Here is a 17,395-nt window from a genome sequence, read left to right on the forward strand (position 1 = left end):
TGACTTCAGGCCCAGATCAATGTAGTTTACTCTGAAGTGCCAACCAAAATGGCCTAGCAAGCAGAGTTAAGGCTCGGCATTAAATGCTGGCCAGCCCGTGATGCCTACATCCAATGAATAAGTATGAACAAAAAATATACTTGCGAGTCAAGATAGTGTGTGACTTGGGATGAGAGGTAGTTGAAAGTGTTGGTGCCTGTGATTCTATGCCCTTGTCCTAACCAAGGGGGGATGTTGATGGCATGGAAGGTGCTGTCAAAGGAGCACTGGAGGAGGCCCAGGATGGACATGTCACCCAGGGAGTGGGAGGCAGAGTTAAATTTGTTGGCAACAAGAGGTGTTGTTGATTATAGCATATGGAGTGCAGATACTCCACAAATTGGTCACCAAGCCTGCACTTGGTCTCACCAATGTAGCGGAGACCATATTGGGAGCAACGGATACAGTATAATCATAGAATCCCTACAGTGTGGAAACAGGTCCTTTAGCCCAAACAAGTCCACAAAGACGTGGGGAGAATGTGCAAACTCCACATAGGCAGTTGCCCGAGACTAGAATCGAACCCAGGGCCTTGGTGGTGTGAGGTAGCATGGGTTACTGTTGTGCATCCCTTAGATGGTACACAGTGTGCTTTACTCGTGAGGAGAGTGAACATTGAAGCTGTTGGAATGCATAGCATCAAGCTTTCTGCATTTTCTTTGACTGGATTCTCCCCACTGGGAATGGTGACTTTTTTCCTTTGTTAACTCTAGATTTAACTATCCTAATGCACTCTCAGACGATATACCACATTGATTCTGCCCGTGATCTCAAGCTTATCCAAAGCGGCTGCTCCTGTGCAGACGCTCAAACAGTCTTGCTCACCCAGCACCATTCTAAAATTCAAATGGGGTGGTGAGATATGCAGTGAAATTAAACACCAAGAAGTGAAAAAAGATGAATCCTAAAAGTAAAAAGTTTCCTAAATTGGAAGGAATAAAAAAATCACAAACCAATAGCAACCAAACAGTAAAGAGATAGGAGATTCTAGCCAATACCTTGTCCTACTCCTCACCAATTTTGAGATACCAGGATCCATTTGTCAGCTTTTGTCCTTTGCACAGATGTTGCCTGACCCACTGATGTTTCTGCTGTTTCTGTTGGTGTAAAAAAAAAAGTGGCACATAGTCAGATATTATTCAGGCAAAGATTACATTAATCTACATTTTCATTAATTTCAGCTTACAGTGGGGAAATCAGAGGTAGCTGTGCTCTTGGACTCCAATACAGTTTCACCACAAGGGAGTTTATTTTGTTTATTCACGTGATACGAGTGGAGCTGGTGAGTGTTTGAGTTCCATTGCTGGTTGTCCTGGCAGTGGTAGTGAGCTGCGTCTTGGGTCGTGACAATCACTGAGGAGTAGGGTCCGCTACAATGCAGTGAGCAGTTGAGTTCCAGGGTTTTACCCTTCATTGCTCACTATTTTAAAAAAAAAAGGTGGTCACACACTCATCTCAAAGAAAGTTACCCCCATTAAAGCTGGTGGTGAACGCTTGGGCCTGTCAGTGTCTGAGGCCTCTAGCTGTTTTCCCGTTTGCCGCACATATGGAAGTGGAAATTTCTAATTCTTGTCTAGTGGCATACACCATTCATCTTATATTCTCTTACCTTGTTAGTCCCCTTAAAATGTGTGACCTTACACTTTTCAGGATTAAATTCCATTTGCCACTGTTCAGACCATCAGACCAATCCTGGTGTATCCTCCTATGGTCTAAGGCCTCCCTGGCAGAACCCACAGTGGGAATCAGTAACAGCTTATTGCTGTGTAAGTACTGCTTCACAGTGCTGTCCATGACACATCCCATCAGTTACAGATAATTGACATTTGATTGGTGGGGTAGCAATTGATCAGAATAGATTTGTCCTGTTTTGTGCCAGAAAAATAAAAGCCTGGGAAATTTTCCATATGTTTGGGAAAATGCCAGTGGTGTGACTGTACTGGGTTTACAGCACTCCGTGAGACATGTTTACATTTTTGACTTGAAGATGACGAGGATTTTGAGAAGGTGAGGTTTGAAATAGTGGGCACGGACAGAAGCCTGATCAGAGGAAACTGAATGTAGAGTTTTGTGAACATAACGCAGAGGTTCAGGAGGTGGCAAAACATTTAAGGACATTGGAGGGGAAGGGGGCATTGGAGGCGGGGTGGTAGTTTGCAGTGGAAGTATTGATGTGTTATTGACAGAAGTGGTAATAGCACATTTTAAGGAGTGTGACAGAGGCAGGATTTGATGAGACATGACCATCAATAATATCAGCAAATGTGTGGAAATGGTGTGGCCGCTTACCGGGAATAGGGTGGGGTAAGCAGAAGGTGGTTGCTGCGGACAGATTGAGCAATAAGTGAAAATATGGGGAGATGGGAGAGAAATGGAATAGAGGCATACATTCTAGAGTCAAGAAAGGGGAGCTTTAAAAGGCAGTTGGTTCCCAGAGGGGTCATGGGAGAGAGGAAGCAACAGAGGCAGCTGATTAGATTGTCAATGCAGCGAGGAGCTGGAGGAACACAGCAGGTCAGGCAGCATCAGAAGAGCAGGAGGGTCAATATTTCTGACCTGGACCGCTCATCAGGACTTGAAGGGCCCAGGCCTAAAGCGTCAACTGTCCTGCTCCTCTGATGCTGCCTGACCTGCTGTGTTCCTCCAGCTTCTCGCTGTATTGACTGACTCCAGCACCTGCAGTTCTTGCTATCGCTGATAAGATTGCTTGTCACTAATGCTGAGACAAACTCCATGAGTTCCTGCCCTTCATGCTGGTTGATGATGTTGTCTCCCTATCGTCGGTACAAAATTGCGGCAGGGCTAACATGTACAAGATGCAGTGACAATATTGACCCCATCCACCATCTTCCACATTCTCTGCCTGCTGCACATTCACATCACTCAAACTTTTGTTCAAGGTGCACACGACGGTGTCAATGGCCCCGCAGAAGGATGGCGGCCCCACAGCCAATTAACCATTCAGAAAGATGGTGGCTGTAAATCTGGGCAAAATCCGATTCTGTGCAAACAGGGATGTGATGTCTCTTGTTCACTATCTGAGACGTACATAAAGTGTTTGAAAGCTTCCCTCTTCCCCCACCGGCTCCATTTGCCCCCATTGGCTTATCTTACTCTGTGTCTCTGATCCACTACGCATGCTCTATCATGCACAATGATCTCTGTAAGGTGACAGAAACAGCTCATTCCCATTGTCCATCGATGCTGGTCTATACTTACATTTAAAGCTTGTGTTCTGTAACAAACGAGTACTTATTACGATCTGATTACAACTGTAGTTAAGAATCTAAAATCACGAAGCAGCCAAGTGTATCAGATGCGCACTGTATATCTATCATCAAAGTATCTTAACAGCGGGAAACACACTGATGATAGGCATTAAATTTCTAGGGTGACAGCAAATTGTGTGAGGAAGTATTACTGCATTTCATGCAAAGGTGCACAAAGTGCCACACAGCTGTCAGTTATTGCAAGCAGTTAAACTTTAAAAGGAACAATCTATTTAACTTCCATTCACTCCGAGAGTCAAGTCTTTTGATAATGTTTTAGACTGGTTTTGAACAATCAACTTCACGTGCGAGAAAAATAATAAGTATATCAAAACAGCAGCACTGCACTGAGAAGATTCATGGGCATCTTGTTAGAAGGTCAACCTGGGAAGTAAATGCTTCATTTCAAGATCTTTTTTTGCTGGCATCAAGGAATATATTTGGCAAATTGATTGAACCGTTGAATCAGTAAATGTCACCGCACATTATGAGGCATATCAATTTATTGTATTTGTGCAAACTTTAATTTTTAAGGTCTGCTAATAAGAAGTGCTAATGTTCTTCTATCTCTCTTTATTTTTGATTTTCGCACAATCTTTGTCATTTTTAACTAATATCCAACTCTTTTTAGAAAAGTGAGTTAATAAAAGAAAGGAAAAAGTAGTGTAGAGATGTAGGAGTAATTGCAACCTCTGTGCATTGTTTCAAATTTATTAAAGCTTTTCTGACATACTGACATGAATACTTGAACATGTCATTTTTTCTATTAGCTTTCAACATGGAAAAATAAATTGCAGTAATACTTGTTCTGGTAAAGTACTACCTCATGTTCTCAGTTAATTTATACAATCCAATTTCCCCTGCTTTACAAGCTGTCCGATAAATTGTTATGGGAAAGGAGGTATGTTTTTCTCCAGCTGTTCAAACCCTCATTAGTTCATGCTTGAACGATAATGGATATCACTTGTTAAAGGACCAGTGTTGGTTTTGGAAACAGGACGGTGCTGATGTCAGTTCGCAAGGGTACGTTCTACCCTCTGTGAACTTGAGGTCATGCAAAACTGTGCAGGCCATATGTGTTAACTCACAACAAGTCCCATTCCAGTATCTCCCCTGCACTTGTCGAATTACTGGCTCCCAGTCAAGCAATACCTGAGTGTACAATTGTCATTTTGTGTTAAAATATTTATAAAGGGAACATAGAAATATATGCTGCTGCTGTAGGTCATGAATGGAAAGATACGGTATCTTGTCATAAGAATAGACAATTGCAAGTGCTGGAGATCTGAAATAAAGCCGTTCTGTTATCAGACCATTAACTGTTTCACTTTCTCCTGTTGCTACCACACCCCATAAGTTTTTCAAACATTTTGATTTTATTTAAAATCCTTCCTTGAATCTGTTCACCCTGATTTTTGTGTTTCTCACTGCACCATTTTAAATCAAAGGGACAAGGAATATGATGAAAGCTTCAGATGGTAAAAATGCACTAAGTCTGATTCGGTACTGATAACTACGGAGGTAAACACACTGACCCAGCCACAAAAGTGACAAAAACTTGAGTAGTCAAAGACCCCGAAAGCAAAGCTGTCACCAATTTATCACAATATTGTTTCATGTGTGATTGTAAATTTTCTGAATAAACAGAAACCCTAATTTCCCATTCAATCCATATTGTCTTCCATTCACTGAAACTCCAAAACAAAACCTCAGCCGTCAATACACACAATATTTAAGATTGGAGCATTCCAAAAGTACACAATTCTTTCAGTGAAGAAATGCTTTGGCAGCTTAGTCCTAACTAGCTGATTCAATATCAGGAAGACATCATCTCAGTTCACGATGCTCAAGCCAGGGAGAAACAGCCTCTCAGGAGCTATATTGTCAGATTTTCACCATATTTCAGACCTTTCATTAATATCGCCTCTCATTGTCAGACTGAACTTACTCGTTCCAGCTAATTTCTCCTCCTGGGATTCGCTCCCTAACTGAGAAAAAGAATCATAGAGGACTACAGCACTGGAAAAGCCCTTTGGGCAATCAGTATGTATCATTCAAAAGAACAACCACCTAATTATTCTCATCAAATTTTACAGCATTCTTTTCAGAGCAATGGGACCTTGGCTATGCAAGTGCACACCTAAATACTTCTTCAGTGATATGAATGCATCTGTGTCCAACACCCTTACAGGCTGCAGGTTCTAGATTCCAGTAGGAGTGTAACTCCCCAGGTGGGGACAAAGACTCAGGATTCAGGCACATGGCAGATTTTTATTTGAGCAACAACTAGTTAATGCAGGGAGAGGGCAAAAGATCTTCCCTGAATCTGGCCTCAATGTGAGAACCCAGTCATTATTCTGTGGCTCAGATCAGAAGAGAGGTCATCGACACGCTCTGGTTACAACGGTAAAAACAGTATTTTGATACATTTTGTGTTACAATGATCACAGACAATGTGGTTACTGTGCTTTCCCCCTTTCTTTAGGCAACCAAATCCTGTGAAACACTTGATCAATGATGGACCATCCTATGGGCAGCACTGTGTTGCCTTGGTTTCATGATGCTTGACAGTCATTTTGACCTCTAGGCCTTGGGACCTTTCCATGAAACTTATTAATTCACATTCTAAAATTACTGGCCATACTCCTTCAGGCATGTCCCTGACTTGCTTATCTCTAAGGGATGCTTGAATTCTACTGTTTATTGTATTCCATTTGCTATGTTTATCAAATTCTATCACTCCTTATATAAAAAAGCTACTTGTAATAATAATTTATATTACAAAGTTTTGCTTCTATTGTTGGCACTTTTTAGCTAATGAGACAATATATGTCAGGCATCTCTGTAATTATTTCCCCAGTGCTTTCAATATACTTTGATTACAGATGTGGGTCTATAAATACATTGAAATCTATCTCTGTGATTATTTGAAGAATCTTTAACTAGAACCCATTTCTTAATATTGTTAATTGTTTCAAAGAAACAGCTAATTTTTGCAAACTTACTTTAGCTGCTGTTGTCATAGCTGCATGATGCTTAACTATCACTGTTGGCTTAATTGGACAACATCCTCCCTTTAATGAGACTGAAATTAATTTCTTGTTGCAGTTTAATGGTCTTTCAAAGTTTCTCTTCTTTTATGAGCCATAATTTCATTATTTTGTCCGTGCTTGTTACAAATCTTCAAATTGCTCGTCCTTGAATAGTTCCTTATCAAGATTGTCTCTGCGTTCTTTGTAACTTGCTGTCCAGAAAATGCTCCCTTTTGCCTTGGAATAACGCCACTTCGAAGGCACTAGTGTTTCACTTAAATGCTGAAGTAGGCTTTTTAATTGTGTTTCAATCAGTTTGTTAATGGCAGTTGGTCAACCATCTTGTGTCTAAATGCAAAGCAGGCGTTTTAAGAAAAAAATCGGGCCATTTTGTGTCTCTTAAAAACAGGCAGCTCCAACAGCTCCCCACTCCCCCTTAGGCCCTAGGCCAGATTATGGTCATTGGGACATCATTAATGATAAGTCCGTAACAAAATCCTGAATAGTCCATTACAATTTTTCTATGCTTATAAACAAAAGTATTGGCTCATGATCCTCTTCTCATTGTGTGCTGAGCTGGTCATTTTCTTTCATTGTTCCATGAGAAATCGCTATTTTTTGTAGTAAGTAAGCACAACCACCTTCTGGGTCTGTCGCCCTCCTGCAGTCATCTCCTTCATCAGTGTAGTAATGCAATTTATCAACATAATACAAGCAATATAAAAGAAAAGAAAATAATTACTGTTCCCTGGGCAACAGACGTCTGGAGGGATCCTAGCCACCCTGCAAACCCAACTCCATAGGATCGAAAATCGAGCCTGTTTGAGTTTGATTACTTCATTATGAATGTGATCAGCCAAATCAGAGTGTGCAACACTCCTTTCCAATGAGTGCACATGTGCCTCCATTTTCTACTAGTAGCCAATCAGTGGCCATCCTGTTCTGTAATGCTACGGTTCGGATGGCAACTAGCTCAGCATTCACCTTAGCAAGGGCTGGAGAGTTTTCATCTGCTGCCTGTTCTGGGGTTGGTACCAATCTTTAAAAGTAGAAAAGCTGGACTCTGCTGATTCCCAAATATCTCAGATACTGCCCATGCCCACTAAGTTAACCCATTCATTGTAGAAGATGTGCCAGCCGTGTGAACCCCAGTCATTACGGATTTGTTCTAACAAGTGGTCCATTCAGCCACTTCAGATACATTAATAGGAATAGGTCTCAGATGGACACTGCCCTCTGAATGTGTGGGGATGTATAAGTAAACCCAGCAGCGGGAGACATGAATATGACTGGCATAATTGTAAGACATATACATATAAATGTATTAACATCCAGGTTTCAGTCCGTCATGTACCTGTCAGCCTCTGATAGGATCAAAATTGAGAATGACCCCATACAGGATTAGCATTTTCACACTAATACCAATGTCAGCAATATACTTAATTACAGTTTTCACAAACCCACATAACATGCACACTGGCCGCAATGTATTCCGTCTGCCGAGAGAGATTGCGAGAGAGTGAGAGAGAGAGAGACTGACGGTTATACTCTTAACTCCTATATATCCTTACCTGGCTAGGATGTTTCCATTTACCGATTGTATATTCAATAATAATTGCATTCCTTCTACCTGTGAATATTATCTCATGAGGTTTGTCCTATTTGGGGGGTGGAGGGGGCCGTGAGAATAAAGGGTCCCTGGTTTGGGATTATTTTCACCAAGACCTTTAAACATGGGGCGGTATTTCAGTCCAGCAGCCTCCTCGTCCTTGACCAGCTGCTGGTCTGGTGCCAGTCTGTGAAATGTCTATACATGGCTACAGAGAGATTTCACGTAATCCTAGGCTCGTCCCTCGCTGTTAGTCAGTTCTGCATGCCCCCTATGGTTAGGTCCTGGGGAATTGTCATTGTTCGTCCTGTCATTAGCTCAAAGGCTTTGCCTTCTGAGCCATCAGAATTACCCCTTCTCCTACCATTATCTTGGTCAGAGCATTTTACAGCGTTCCATTCAGTCTCGCTACATTCTCCAGCTCTGCGGGTGTTAGGGGGTATGATAATTCTGTATTATTCCCAAGAGTTTAGATGATTTCTTCAAGCACTTCGCTGATTCTAATTGTAAGGAACTGCCCCACTGAGGTAATATTTGACCTACCAATATTTTTGTCACCAATGTTGCGGTGGTCTTTTGTGGGGAAAGCTTCTGCCCATCTGGTAAATGGGATGACCATGACCAGACAGAATTTCTTATTCTGACTCTGTGGGAATGGCTCTAGAAGGTCCAGTTTAATGCATTCGCAGGATCCCCGTGGGCAGGCCTGATGGCTCATTTTAACTTTTAATCCCCTGTCCTTGTTCTGTCTGTACACATTCGGTTCACCTCTGGCAAAGTTCAGCTTTGTCTCTTCCCATTCCTTTCCACTATCAACAGTTAGGTATTAACTGTGTCCTTTTATCCCTCCCTACGTGTGCTAATCCATAGTAAGCATTGCATAGCGTCGTTAGTTCTGCTATGAGGTTAGTAGGTAGGAAATGGAGGTGCGGCTTGAGGTTACTAACCTCATCCCACCTCCTTGACCTGTCCGTCTTCCCTGGACTGACCTATCCGCTCCCTCCCTCCCAACCTATACTCTCCTCTCCACCTATCTTCTTTTCTCTCCAACTTCGGTCCATCTCCCCCTCTCTCCCTATTTATTCCAGAACCCTCTCCCCATCCCCCTCTCTGATAAAGGGTCTCGGCCCGAAATGTCAGCTTTTGTGCTCCTGAGATGCTGCTTGGCCTGCTGTGTTCATCCAGCTCCACACTTCGCATTCCATATCCTATCTTGTCCTGTTGAGTTCTTTTCACCTAACATTTGCGCTTGAAACAAATGTACAGCATCAACAGACGGATAACTTGCAGTAGCATTTATTTAAAAATGTGGAGGACCACTCTACAAGTTGCACGCTATACGTGGGCGTATTGCACAGTGATGCCCCCCAATAAGGGAACTGTCCTCCCTTTATATAGGAATTTACACCACAGTCAATCATGTATGCAAGGTACAACATTTTACTTCCCCATAGTCATATGCCTAACAACAGTGATAGTACATGACTTAATCACCTAACTTTACCAGCAAAGTTTAGCTACTCAAAAACAATGTGTACAACTAGACAGTTCCTCAATTCTCATTCGCTGCTGTAGACAGTTCCTCGTCTTTTTAGCCTTAGTTCAACATTTACAGAGAGCAGAGTATAACTAGATTAGCACATTTTGTCTGCGAGACAGAGGTGCCCATGGCGCAGCTTAGAACCTAATTTCTTACATGTCAGCAGAACAAATATTCACCCTTTAACACTTCATTCCCTCCTTTTATCATTCTATGATAACTAACTAAATGATGGCTGAGACAGGCGCCGCCAGCTTATTCATAAGAATCTTACAGCCAGTATTTCAGCAACTGGAGTGAGGCCTTTTGACGCTGAGCGCGAATACCCCTGTGTCTTCCATATTCGTTTTACCGAGTCAGGGGCGTCCCCTTGTAAAGGCTGCACTGTGACAATGTCTGGTGCTCGTCGGTTTCGAGGCAGATGAACGATTTAGGGCCTGCCGGTTCATAGAGGACACAATAGAATTGCAAGCTGTTGCAGCGTCTTTGGCAGCTTGATCAGCTCTAGCATTGCCCTCACCGACACCTGCATCGCCCCGTACATGGGCAGCACGCTTGATCATAGCCAATTGCTTGTGGAGGAGGACGGCTTTGAGAAGGTTTTGGACATCTCGTGAGTTCTGAAAGGGCGATCCCAAGGAGGTGAGGAGCCCTCGTTGGGACCAAAGCTGGCCAAAATCATGGGCCACACCAAAGGCGTATTGTGAGTCGGGATATATAGCCGACTTCCCGGTGGTTCAGGTACAGGCTCGTGTTAAGGCAAAAAGTTCTGCTTTTTGGGCGGCTACAGGAGAATCGAAAGAGGCTGCTTCTAAGGTGGTCGTGTGGTCCACAATAGCATAGCCTGAAAGGGGAACTCCTAAAGATGATATTGAAGAGCTACCATCCACAAAGAATATGAGATCCGGCGTTGGTAATGGGGCATCTGAAAGGTCTGTTCGAGGGGAGGTTAGGATTGAGGCAAGAGGCAATCATCGGCGGCAGGGGGGGGGGGGGGGGGGGGCGGTTCCTGAAGCTCCTCCGGTGGGCTACTCAGGAAGGTGGCCGGGTTTACGGTCGAACAGTAAGAGAAGGTCAGCAGGGGATTATTAGGGAGAGCTACCTCTTAACGGCTCAGGCATCCCTGCGTAAGATGTTGGGTCTGATGGGAAGTCAGGAGGGCTACAATAGCATGTGACGAATAGATAGTCAGGGGTTGCTGGAGTGCGATATTGGAAGCAGCGGTTACAAGAGAGTAAATAGCGGGGAGAATTTGCGAGCAGGGTGGGAGTCCCATGGCTACTGGGTCAAGGCGGGTCGAGTAGCATGCCACCGGCCTTTTGCGATCCCCAGAGGCTTGTGTGAGGACAGCAGTTGCACAGTCCTCCAAGATACTGGCATATAACTGGAACGGCCTATCATACAAGGGTCTTCCGACCGCTAGTGCACTGGCAAGGGCCTTTTCTTAATTCTGTGAAGGCTGACTGTTGTTCATCTGATAGGGTGAAAGGATTTGGGGCCTTGCTCGAGGCCAAAGCGGTTAACTGTTTGGTGAGTAATGTTACGTTCGGGAGCCACTGTCAGCAGTAGTTAACTAAGCCTAAAAAGGCACACATTTGCTTGAGATTTGAAGGCAAAGGTGTCATTAGGATACGTGTAATGTGCTCGGGGGTCAACTGCCTATTGGAAGCGCTGATCAGAGTTCCCAGAAACTTTACTTGTCGCTGGGCGCGCTTCCCCTTAGCGGCTGATATAACACATCCCCAAGAGTGGAGAGCGTTCAAGAGATGGTCAGTATCAGCAATGTTAACAGGTTCCGAAGGACTAGCTAGGAGCAAGTCGTCAACATATTAGACAATGGTAGAAGCCATCCAGGAGCCGAAGCTCCTGGAGCTGCCGATGCAATATCTGAGAAAATAAAGTAGGTGAATGGACAAATCCCTGGGGGAGGCATGTCCAGGTGTATTGCTGGCCCTTAAAGGTGAAGGTAGATAAATATTGGGATACTGCAGCTAACGGGATAGCAAAGAAAGCATGCTGCAAGACAAGCAGGGCGAAAACACAGGCATACGCGGGAACATTGCTAAGAGTCGTTGCAGGATTGGGCATAACTGGGTGTAAAGGCTGGGCTATTTTGTTGATCTGTCTAAGATCCAGCACTAATCTCCATTCCAGGCTGGTTTTGGGGCACGTAAAATGGGGGTGCTGCAGGGTGATTGGCAGGGAACTAGAATACCTTGTTGGAGGAGTGACTTTATCAAGGTTGAAACCCCTTCAATAGCCTCTGGTCTTCGGGGATATTGGGGTATCAAAGGCTGGTTTGCCCCGGGGTAATCTGGATCCTTACAGGCTCTACAGAGGTGCATCCAACTTCATGCTTACAGGATGACCAAAGGTTGGAGAAAGGTTCTTCTGAGGGGTCGTGCTGGAGTTGGTGGTGACAGAGTGGGCCAGCTACGGTGTAAGGATCAGAAAAATAAGTTAAACTCCCATCAGTCAGTTATTGAGGTCTGTCATTGACACTAGGGTCTGACTGCTGCTCTAGGCGGTGGGCTAAGAATCCCAGGGCCTTTGCCTTATATCCTTCAGTCACGGACAAGGTGATGTGGGGAGATAACAAGCCTGATTGGTGCGAGAAGTGAACGGGAATGTCCACCAGGGGAGCCGACCCCTCCTCACCTCCAATGCATCCTATAATACTAACAGAGACAGTCGTTCTGAGGAAAGGAGCAAAGGTAGCCAGTAACTCAGTGGAGCTTCCAGTAGGATCATAACAAAGGGTTACATGTGGGTCAGGGGTCTGTAAGGGAGGAGTAAAATCTTCTGGTTTCAAATCAACCACCCACCATTGGGGGGAACAGTGGGTCCAAAATTGCCTCTTGATGGCCTCATTCTTTATAGCGATGCCTTCATTCAGGCAAAGGATTTCGAGCTGATGGGAACATAACTAATCTCTTCCTGCTAGATTAGTCCCGGAATCAGGAGTTTGGGCGAATTGAGCTGTACAGATAAGAGGGCCAAATTGGACAATCAGTGGTTCTGTCAGGGGGTATTGCCTCTCCTGCCCAGTTAGACCACTGAGGTACACGGAGGCAGGGGGAGAGCTTAAATCCGTGCTGACGCACACAAAAAGTGTCAAGTGTTGATGCTGTGGCTCCAGTATCAATCATAAAGGGGGCTTCCTGTCCTTCAACAGTCAAATGTATTATTGGTTCATCTTCATGGTCTCTGGTCAAAACTGGTAAATTTGAAAGAGGAGGTAGTCATGCCAAAGAGGGATTACTGGGGGAAAAAGGTCGTCTTTTCCCATGGGGCCTTCCTTGACATTGATTCTGCGGGCAGTCCCACTTCCGGTGGTCCCGACTATCACAATTGAAGCATCCCTGCGTCAGATGGGGTGGCTGGACCTTGCCTTTCGGTTTGGGGCTTGAGACATAATTAAGCGCAGCTCTTGGGGTTTCCAAGGAGTGTAGACCTGTATAGTGGCCTGGCCCACCTGTCCGGGATGTGGGTTAGGGACGGTTCGATTAGGAAACTGTCACTGTCTGAGTTTACGGGAACCTTTTCGTCTTCCCCTTTCGTATGGGCCACCGGGATCGACTGGTTCCTCTATAACCTGCTTGGCCATTCTTCACTCTCGGAATTGTAACATTGAGGATCATCATACTCACTACTGCTATCTGTATCATGTATTATACGGTAAGTCTTTCTGTCCCCTGTGTGCCTCAGAAGAATTAGTCCCTCGTTTTTTCTGGGTCTTGGAACGGGTTCTGGAGGCGACTAGATCATTGAAACTGTCCGAAGTCTGGTTCTGGTCAGCAGGGTGGGTAACATTTCCATGAGGAATGGGCTGGGTAGGCGGAGCAGGAACTGGAGTAGGTTGTGGTAGTGTGGAAGGTGGCAGAGAATAGGGTGGGAGTAAGGGCTGCTGGCCCTTGGACTGAGGCCGAGGTGGAGGAACACTGACGGTAGTGTTAGGGTATATAGGTTGGTATGGTTGTGATGATGGGGCACTGGGTGACACTTGCAATCTTCCTCTTGTGCATCCGCATCATTATCCTGGAATAACATGGGCAGACCAGACATGTCAGGAGGTACCTCCAATTTTTTTTTTCCCCACATGATAAACCGGTTTGACACTTTAATCCTGATTCCTTATCTTGCCTCTCCTTTCTCAATCTTTCCTGTTCTGCTTTACTCAAATCATAATCCTCACACTGCTGCTTCAACACCTCCCACAACTTAGGGTTTCCCTCATGATCACATACTCTAATCCCTCTTCGAATTGCATTATTCTCCCGGCTGGCCTGTTTAGACTTATTCGTTATTTCCTCAGCAGTCTTTCTCCACGTGGATATTAAAGTTTTCCATTTAGTGCCCGCATAGCATTTCCAAAAATTGCTTCTTTCGCCTTTATACATTTATCTACATCCCAAGTTCCTCCTAGTGGCCAAATATCATTCCCTAGTTTTTTTATTAAGGCATGCCGACGGATGTCTGAACCGCTCCTCATCCTCAGGATTATCTTGGCACATTCAATGTAGGGGAGCTCCCGTGCCACATTTATCCAAGGTTTGTCCCATCCTTAAACCCCCCGCTTTTTAGTGTTTTTTTTTAATCCAGTGTCTTTAGTCTCCACATTCACTTCAGGGTCCTGACCTTCGCGTGAGGCATTTCCCCTCTTAACAACCGGTCTAAGGCAGGGTGGTTGAGACAGACAAACACTGTAACTATTTTATACCTACGGCCGAACACTTATTCTACTTTATCAATCTTATACTAACCCCCCACACCCCACCTAAAATTAGGTAATTTTATCTGACCTAGGGACTCTAACCATGGCCACCGGGGTACTCTAACCTCCCGGATTTTCCAGTTACTACCCCCGACCTGGGGACTCTAACCCCAATAATACTGGAGGGCTCTAACCTCCAAATTCCTGACCCTGACCAGGGGACTCGAACCTCCCGGGCTTAAGGTCTGTTAACGCCAAAGAATATTATTCATGCTGTGATCCTGTCAGTACAGGGACCACTGGGACGAGGGTCGACCGAATGCTAGGTTAATGAGAGAGGTCAAGGCAAATCTTACCTTGTGGGCCCAGCTGTCTCATGTCACCAGCATAAGGTCGATCACTTACTCAGTCCTCCTAGGAGCTTTGTATGTATTGGGATCCCATCCTTCATCGCCAAATTGTCCTGTTGAGTTCTTTTCACCTAACATATATGCCTGAAACAAATGTACATCATCAACAGACAGATAACTCGCAGTAGCATTTATTTAAGTAAATGTTTACAAATATGGAGGATCACTCTACAAGTTGCACGCTATACGTGGGCGTATTGCACAGTGATGCCCCCTATTAAGGGAACCGTCTTCCCTTTATGTAGATTTTACATCACAGTCAGTCATGTATGCAAGGTACAACTTTTTACTTCCCCATAGTCATATGCCTAGCAACAGTGATAGTACATGACTTAATCACCTAACTTTACCAGCAAAGTTTAGCTACTCAAAAACAATGTGTACAACGAGACAGTTCCTCAATTCTCAATCACTGCTCTAGACAGTTCCTCATCTTTTTAGCCTTAGTTCAACATTTACAGAAAGCAGAGAATAATTAGATTAGCACATTTTTGTCTGTGAGACAGAGGTGCCCATGGCACAGCTTAGCACCTAATTTCTTACATGTCAGCAGAACAAACATTCACCCTTTAACACTTCACCTTGTTGGCCACCTCGTGTCTTATAAAGATGGGCCACCCTTACAGTCCCCACAGATTAAAAAAAACATGGTCATTTTATCCAAATTTTATCAGACCCTTTAATACAGCAGGGTTTAGTAACTTCAGTACAAACAGCCCAATGACCAAGGTTCATTCTTTGGTGTGAGTAAGAACAAAATCTTTCACAACTATGGTTCTTTGTGAATTTGCTGGTGTGTTAACAGATGGGTGACCAAGTGAATCCCTTCTCATACATGGAGCAAGTAAACAGTTTCTACCCAGTGTGAGCACACTGGTGTGTTAACAGTCTGGTTGACCGAATGAATCGCTTCCCACACACAGAGCAAGCGAATGGTCTTTCTCCAGTGTGAACTTGCTGGTGTTGCAGCAGATGGGTTGACTGAGTGAATCCTTTCCCACACATAGAGCAAGCGAATGGTCTCTCTCCAGTGTGAACTCGCTGGTGTTGCAGCAGATGTGTTGACTGAGTGAATCCCTTCTGACACACAGAGCAAGTGAATGGTTTCTCCCCAGTGTGAACTCGCTGGTGTCTCAGCAGATGGGTTGACCGAGCAAATTCCTGCCCACATACAGAGCAGGTGAATGGTTTCTCCCCAGTGTGAACTCGCTGGTGTTGCAGCAGATGGGTTGACCGAGTGAATCCCTTTTTGCATACAGAGCAGGTGAATGGTCTCTCCCCAGTATGAACTCGTTGGTGTCTCAACATGTTGGATGACGTGGTGAATCCTTTCCCACACTTGGAGCAGGTGAATGGTTTCTCCCCAGCGTGAATTTGCTGGTGTTCCACAAGTTTGGATGACTTGGTGAATCCTTTCCCACACTCAGAACAGGTGAATGGTTTCTCCTTAGTGTGACTGCGTTGATGTCTCAGCAGGCTGGATGACCAAGCGAATCCCTTCCCACACTGGGAGCAGTTGAACGGTTTCTCTCCAGCGTGACCTCGCTGGTGTTTCTGCAGGTTGGATGAATCAGCAAAGCACTTTCCATACACAGAATATGTGTATGGTTTCTCCTCACTGAGAACGGTGCTGTTTCCTTCCATGGTCAAAATCCAATGATGTTCAGGCTAAGACAAATTGAGTGGCTCTGTCAGATCCTGATGTGGCATGTGGTTTGAATGGCCCAAATGCAAATCCTGTCCTTCTAATATCCTGTGGAATTTGTTTAAAACAGGAAAAAGGAGCATGAGAGAAGGTACAAAAGCACAAAGACAAGTTCGGAAACAGCTGATCAACTCTGGGAATTTGTGTGGGGCCGACACTGGGAGATAGTGATCACGGAAGTGGCTGGATTGTAACAAAAATCTGACTGATTCACAACCATCATTCAGGAAAGGAAGCTTGCCACTTGCTCTAGTCTGACACAAAGCACCAAATTTTATTGGAGTGACAGTGCCAGGAGGTAAAGACAGAGAAAGTGATTTGGAGAGACAGAGAATGAAGCATTTTAGACGGTCTATGACTTGAGGAGAACATCCACACCAGTTCAGACCTACCAAGACTCAATGGGAGAAGAAGAGAAAGGAATAGGCAGGAGGTGAAGGAGCAGGATATGGTATACCTTTGATGTGATCAGAATTTTAACAGAAACTCTCAATCCCTCAACTTCCACCACCCAGAAGGCCCAGGACAACAGGAGTACCACAGATGTGAACTCATTCGCCTCCCAGTCACACACCGATCTGACCTGCCTGACATCCAGTACTGGACAGGGAGTTAGGGTGGAAGCTGAAGTCCAGGACAAACAGGGTAGTTATCTCTGGATTACTACCAGTGCCCCATGATAACGAGGTAAGAAACAGGGAGAGAGTGCAGCTAAACATGTGGCTACCGCACTGGTGTAGGAGGGAGGGCTTCCATTATGTGGACAAATGGAGCACATTCTGGGAGTGGTGGGACCTGTACAGGAAGGATGGGTTGGACCTGAACCGGAAGGGCACAAATATCCTGGGAGTAAGGTTTGCTTGAGCTATACGGGATGGTTTATGGATTGGCAGGGGGTGGGGAACCGGATTTGTAATTCAGAGGATGAGGTATTCAGCCTTCCAAAAGACACAGCACAGAGTGAGGCTGTTAATAAAGAAATGCGGTCAATGGAGCAAAATTCTGGACACAGGGATAGTTTGCAGTGTGTATACTTCAATACTGGAAGTATCAGAAATAAGGCGGATGAGCTTAGAG

The 17,395-nt window shown here is 44.7% G+C and overlaps 1 protein-coding gene across 7 annotated transcripts in view; it reads right to left on the reverse strand.

The window, feature by feature from the left end:
- Nucleotides 1–17,395, reverse strand: part of LOC125449112 (zinc finger protein 239-like) — a 48,464-nt gene that overhangs the window by 12,808 nt on the left and 18,261 nt on the right. For 5 of the 7 annotated variants that reach the window (XM_048524767.2, XM_048524763.2, XM_048524766.2 and 2 more), the window contains one exon: nt 14,732–16,366. In XM_048524767.2, the coding sequence (XP_048380724.2) occupies nt 15,469–16,257 (789 nt within the window). In that variant the 5' untranslated portion in view covers nt 16,258–16,366 and the 3' untranslated portion in view covers nt 14,732–15,468. Of the gene's footprint in view, nt 1–1,037; nt 1,137–14,559; nt 14,698–14,731; nt 16,367–17,395 lie in introns of those variants that run through there. The other 2 variants (XR_007246829.2, XR_009443167.1) reach the window with 2 other exon arrangements.

The sequence above is a fragment of the Stegostoma tigrinum genome, chromosome 43 (assembly GCF_030684315.1).
Source record: "Stegostoma tigrinum isolate sSteTig4 chromosome 43, sSteTig4.hap1, whole genome shotgun sequence".
Lineage (NCBI taxonomy): Eukaryota > Metazoa > Chordata > Chondrichthyes > Orectolobiformes > Stegostomatidae > Stegostoma > Stegostoma tigrinum.